The sequence below is a fragment of the Xenia sp. Carnegie-2017 genome, unplaced genomic scaffold (genome assembly GCF_021976095.1).
Source record: "Xenia sp. Carnegie-2017 unplaced genomic scaffold, XeniaSp_v1 HiC_scaffold_20, whole genome shotgun sequence".
In the NCBI taxonomy this organism is placed as follows: domain Eukaryota; kingdom Metazoa; phylum Cnidaria; class Anthozoa; order Malacalcyonacea; family Xeniidae; genus Xenia; species Xenia sp. Carnegie-2017.
In genome coordinates this window covers 6755312-6761311 of record NW_025813483.1, presented here as the reverse complement: position 1 = coordinate 6761311, position 6000 = coordinate 6755312, and the positions used below count along the sequence as shown (strand labels likewise).

Here is a 6000-nt window from a genome sequence, read left to right as displayed (position 1 = left end):
AATTTTCACTTCGTGAAAATTTTCCCCACCGTCACTTAGAATTCTCGAGGGCTCCATTCCCCTGCTCGATCACTTCGTGATCTGCGCTGCCGAGCCCTCTCCGAAACGATGCTTTCTTAACATTTGTTTGTAAAGACCGTTTTTAAAAACATATAGATTCCATATTTTGAAAAGATGTTTTATTAACACTTGATTTCTAAAGATAGTTTTTAAAGAGCATTTCTTAAGCCTCTGTCGTCCTTCGGACACCACGGGTGCGAGCCGAAAATTCTAGCTTTAGCTAGAATTTTTTACCCACCAGGCTCGCATGAATTCTCGGCGATCCCATCCCCCTGCTCAATTTTAGCTACGCTAAAATTTGCGCTGCCGGATCGCCTCCGAACCGATGCTTTCTTAACATTTGTTTGTAAAGATAGTTTTTAAAACATATAGATTCCAAATTTTTACCCCTTTGAAACAATGACTTTTTTCATACAGCTTTCTTACATGACCTTTTACTGAGGGACGCCTTTTGAACTATGGTCTTATTTTATGCTGTTATAAAGAAAGTTTTTACTACTATATTGAAACAAACAATTTTTTACACAGCTTTTTTACATGACCTTTTTACCAGAGGGACGTCTTTAAACCATGGTCTTATTTTAAGCTGTTATAAAAATAGTTTTTACCCAAGGTTATATGTAGTATAGTACATGGGGGATTATAGCGCACTTTTCGTGCGCTAGAACCCCCATGTACTATACTACTCATGTTGACACTCAAAAATAGAAACATAGCAAGGAATAGCTTCAAATGCTTGATTTTTCTTCATATCATGAAAAAGCAAATCCAAAAATTTTATCAAAATTTTTATAAATGGACGAACTTAATTATTTTGTATCACGTTCTTTTTGATCTTGAAATGTTGATGTCATTGTTATTGACATGTATCGTAACGTCATAAATAATTTATGTCCACTTTGACGTCACTCTTTATATAGCGGTTTTACACATGGCTATTAGCCAATGAGCAGACCCGAATTCTTTTAGAACACAGCATAACAGTGGTGATTTGTCTGTTTTATCACGTGCGCACTGCAGCGTATATCAAAAAAAGAGAATCGAAATCAAACTTTACTATGCTATCGTGCATTTGATATTAAGTTTTTATGTCTTATATTTTTACATAGCAAAAGAAATGACCTCTTCAACTTTCCAACGATATGTTTTTCATTTCGTAACATTCAGGAGTGATCTAGTACCATTAAATTAAAAATTGCAAGTAGAAATTGCATACAAGTATTGAGGTTTCAGTACCATTTCAAACAAAAGCAAATAAAAAACCAGGGTTTTTCCTATGCTGTGTCATACCGCTCATGCTAAACAATGTTTAATAACAGCTGTTGGGATGTTGAGTTAAGAGAATTAATTTGATTAATTATTACAAACAAAAAATTTTTAAATTTGTTGGTGTGATGGGCTTAATCAAGTCTACTACGGCTTTCCCAGCGGTACAGTGCAAATACAACTGACCTCATTTTATTTTGCAGTTTTCATTCTGATCAAAACGTTGCTAAGTTAAATATACAATGCTACTTTCTAGTTTAAATCATGACTATGTACAAAAATTTGACATAAAATACCTTACTAAACTAACTGTGTTGTTCAAACGATGCTAGGCAGAATGAAATTTACATTGTTGTTGGTGTGTGTGCGTCTTAATTTCATTTAAAAACATCTTGTTTTCTTAACGCTTCAATTCAAATTTTGGAGTACACGCGTGTTTTGGGTTGGCAACTGAGTTGGTAATTTGCTCGAAGAGTGACAATATCAAGATATCAAATGACGATCAATTAAAAATATTAATTGCCGTCAACAGATTGAGTGTTGAATTACTGCTCCAAATTCCTTATTTAATATAGTGCCAATGTTCTGTGGTAAATATGAACAGTTTGCCGAGACTTTCGAACAACAAATGTCGTGCTACAAGACCAATTTCCTTAGGACCGAAAGATAATCTAGTATATGCGGGAAAAAGTGCTTTTGTGGAAGGCAAAAAAACGGCAACAAGCTTAGATGGCACGCAATTTGAACTCCATGGAAACAATTTTAAAGATGAACAGAAAACAGACGAATATCATCGGCCAAAATTCTTTGTGTCCGCTAAGAATGATCCAAGGCACCAAAATAAAGTATCACAAATCGTTGAAGCCGTGTCTAATGACTCTAGAAATGATAAAGAAAGCCAGGTATTTGGTCAATGCATACTTCCTCACACTGATATTAGTGATTGCTTCCATGTCAAAATGTCAAATGAAGTCAGTTTCGTGAGTTTACAACTGTCGAAAGTTCTTCGTGAGAAAGATCGCGAAATCGTGCGATTACGTGAGAGTATTCGCAAAGCTTTGCTTGATCGAGAAAATGCGACTGGTGCCAGCACGCGGACACGCATGCGCGTTGCGGAACTTAAAACTAAACTATCCAATCAGAAGAGGCGCATGGAACACGCAACAAAAGTAGAACGGTTAAGGTGTAAGGAGAAGGTTACCAATGAAACTGAACGATTACGTCACGAGCGTGATGAAGCTCGCGAGCAACTTGAACAGCGTGATAAGATGGTATGGCACTTGAGGAAACAAGTTGAGCAACTGGGTTACCTGAGCAACCAAAGGTAAGCCACGTCTTCTGGGCCATAAGAAGACAAAACCTAGAATTTGATGAGATTTGTGTCACCCAAATTGAAATTTAAGAAAATGATTCTCCGGCTCAAACACGTACATAACAGGTGGTCTAAAACGTTCCTTCTGGTAATGCGCCTCTATGCAGGGGGACTTCTCAAAAAAATGAACAGTTAACAAAACTTTAATAATTCAACAGGGCAAAAAATTTGCAAAAAAGTTAGTTGAAAAAAGTAGTCGGATTTCCAATGGTTCCTCTGACAGTCAAATCGCTGTTGCAAATATAATAATGCTCAGTTTTCAAATCCCATTTGAAAAAAAAAACCACAAAATATGTTCCAACTGCTTTTTAAAAAGTGCTCAAAAATGCATTATGTTAGTGTTTTGTTTATTGTACATCCAGTCTGCACACAGAAATAAAAAATATGGATGGAAGACGGTCAGCCGGCCGTTTTCTACTTTTTCGCCTTATAACATAGTGCTTAGCCTGCATAAATTCTACAGTACCTACAAAAATTCATGTCTATTTTTTTGCAGTCAAAGCTCTTGAATGTTTTACCTCGTTTTTGTACAGACCTATATTAAGCGGTCACATAGAAAATCCCAAGGTTGGCCGTGCTTTTAATACTTGTTCACTGCAGTATTAAGAGTAATACATAAGACTCAGTTCGTGCCCTTTTCATACAAGCCTTGACGGGGCCCCTGTTCAACCGCCAACACTAACACTTAATGTAAGCTCATTTACTTGTTAGGGGATATTATATATTTATCCTATATTTATGAAAACTTGAGGTGAAGACTTAGTTCTGCTCAGTATCAGACACAGTGGTCAGTGGCGCAACTTCTTAATCTACTCTGACTGTTTTAGACATGAAGCTATTACGATAGCTTGTACTCAATCATGCCTGCAAAATTTGACGTTGACAATCAAACGATGAAACAACCCCCTTCCTGTCCCCCTGTTTTCCTGAGAACATTGTCATGATTTCTTATTTCAAAAACAATAGATACAAAACGATTCAAGAACTAAACAAAAAAATGGCGGTAAAGGAAAAGAATATACAAGAAATGAGAAGAAGAATGGAGCAAGCGCAACTCATAACAATTCCTGGAACTAGTTCAGCAGAAAGGGAAAGACGCAACAGCACAAGCAGTGCGGACGGCAAATCAATAAAATGGGACGAGTCTGGTCGCTTAGCAACAGTTATTGAATAAGTTATCATCCGATTTTGTCTTTAAATGTAATTGTGTAATGAATCTGCATCAGTAGTGCAGCCAGAATAAGTCAGAAATATCACCGATTCCAATTCAACATACTTTAATTATTGCTCATTCTTTTGGTAATACAGGCCCGTAACTAGTGGTGGTAAAGTGGTTGCAGGTGCACCTACCCACCTCCTGCCCATACATCTATGACGTCTTATTATTATATAAAAAAAATACTAAACAATAACTGAAATTGTCTGTTAAAATTTAAAAATAAGAAAGGTGCCTATGCAATTAAGCTCGATTAACGTGTTTGTTTCTATGTATTCTCATTCAAAGCACGTGTACAAGTTAAGCCCGGCTCAAATGCGTGCGCATACTCACCTTAAAATTTCTCTGTTACGGCTCTGTGACATGTTCTCGCCTACAGTGTTGTTGTTATAATATTTTTAATGTAAAATAAGCTAAAATAATATATTGTATTCTTTGGTGGCAGAGAAGGGCCATTGATATTTCCCCCTGACGTGAATACACTCGAATGCCTGTCACTCGGAACCGTTCGATGCGGTCCGGTTGGGAAGGCATCTGTCTGCCCTGCTTCATCGGTTTCATCGTCAGCCTGTTCTTGTTAAAGCGCTTATGAGGAGAAAATTTTCTTTTTTCGATTATAGTTTTAGCATACAGAACTTTTAAAATCACATTAGACTTTCTAAAACAGTTCGTGCTTATGGATTGTTTTGTTTCAAATGTCCCCTTTATTACAGAAGTGACGTCATATTGCACAATGAAAATTTGAGTTATCTAGTATGCTTGATGTCAGTTGATGATATTTTACTTCAACCGAACAGAGATGCCTTCTTTCAATAGTGATAACTTCCCAAGCCTTTCCTGCAAAAGTTGCCCGGAAACTGAGTACGTCTGTAACTCAACGGGACTTTAGCAAAACTGTTATATCTTGATGATGAAAAAATATTTTTACAAACTGTTTCAGAATGTCTACTATCAATTTTAAAGTTTATTGTACTAACACCATAATTTCGAAATTTGCACTTCGTAAGCACTTTAATGGTCCGCGTGCGTACCTATTCTCCTGTAAATCTTTGGCCAGGAGGGGCTGTTGATGCTTCTTCTAAGAATTGCATTTCTGATAACGATTATGCATAAAATTGGCCGCAAGGCGAATTTTATAACGATTCACGATTTTTTATTTTATGAAGCATGTTTTCAGCTGTCCTTGTCGAAGTTCGACAGTATGAAAGAAGTTGTTTCATCTTAAACTGTCATAACGCGGCATTATTTTAACTCATGAGAGATTGGTAGAATGATTTGATTTGTCAAAGCTTAAGCTCAAAGACAAGGGAAAAGCCCAGAGTGGCAGGAGCGAAACCGAGCAGATTGTTTTGATTTCCTCATGTCGATATCGTTTGTTCTATAACCAGGTGAACTGACGATTTAGATATCTTGGAGAGAGAGCATCACATTAATACAAACTAAAAGATTTGTGTTTTCGTCATTTTGTCTTTTTTCATCAATTGTTTCATCAAAGGTAAAGTCTTAAAGACTAAATGTATGTCCATAGTTTGTACGCATATGGAAAACCTAGTTTATTTTGATTTTCTATTTTAAAATTCGAATTTGTTTCAGAATTCCAATTCAGAGTTCATTTCACATTGTTCGTGTTAAATTAATCGATTTCTGATCGTCTTTCAAAATAGTTATGTGTATATTTGTGATCAGTCGGTTAAATTGTTTGTTGTCATACGCGTTGCGGCACATTTTATTTTAATTTATACTCGACTCAAAATACAAGCTTGTTTTAATATTTATATCAAATATTTCAATGAACGATCTTCGATCCCTTCTGCACAAAATATGAATTCGACAATCTTGCTTACGAAAATGTGCCTTCCGTTTATAATATCATAATAAACATGTTTCATATCGTTGTTGACTTTTATTGTATTGACGAGAAGTTGAAACCTTTAACCCCTCAATTTTTACAATGCGAAGTAGGAAACGTTTCATAGTGTTCTAATCACTAATTGGAGCTGAATTCTTTTTGTGATAAGTCGGGAAAGCATGGATAATTTAGCGATTTTAATGACGCTATCGAACTAACATGCCAAATTGATTTTAC

The 6000-nt window shown here is 36.0% G+C and overlaps 2 protein-coding genes across 2 annotated transcripts in view; both read left to right on the top strand.

The window, feature by feature from the left end:
• The first annotated feature begins 1869 nt into the window (after positions 1 to 1869).
• On the top strand, positions 1870 to 4161 carry LOC124442915. Its single transcript, XM_046993429.1, has 2 exons — positions 1870 to 2650; positions 3665 to 4161. Exons 1-2 carry the CDS (start codon positions 1923 to 1925, stop codon positions 3870 to 3872), a joined length of 936 nt encoding a protein of 311 aa, XP_046849385.1. The 5' UTR covers positions 1870 to 1922; the 3' UTR covers positions 3873 to 4161.
• Positions 4162 to 5027: 866 nt separating this feature from the next.
• LOC124441582 (leucine-rich repeat serine/threonine-protein kinase 1-like) overlaps positions 5028 to 6000 on the top strand; it is a gene marked incomplete at its 3' end in the record, with an annotated part of 33934 nt that continues 32961 nt past the window's right edge. The window contains 1 exon segment of the mRNA XM_046992056.1: positions 5028 to 5302.

Excerpts from the sequence above, each read along its gene's own strand:
- LOC124442915 (XM_046993429.1), top strand. The coding sequence starts at position 1,923 with ATGAACAGTTTGCCGAGACTTTCGAACAACAAATGTCGTGCTACAAGA. Across the intron at positions 2,651-3,664 it reads GGTTACCTGAGCAACCAAAG|ATACAAAACGATTCAAGAAC; the intron begins GTAAGCCACGTC and ends CAAAAACAATAG.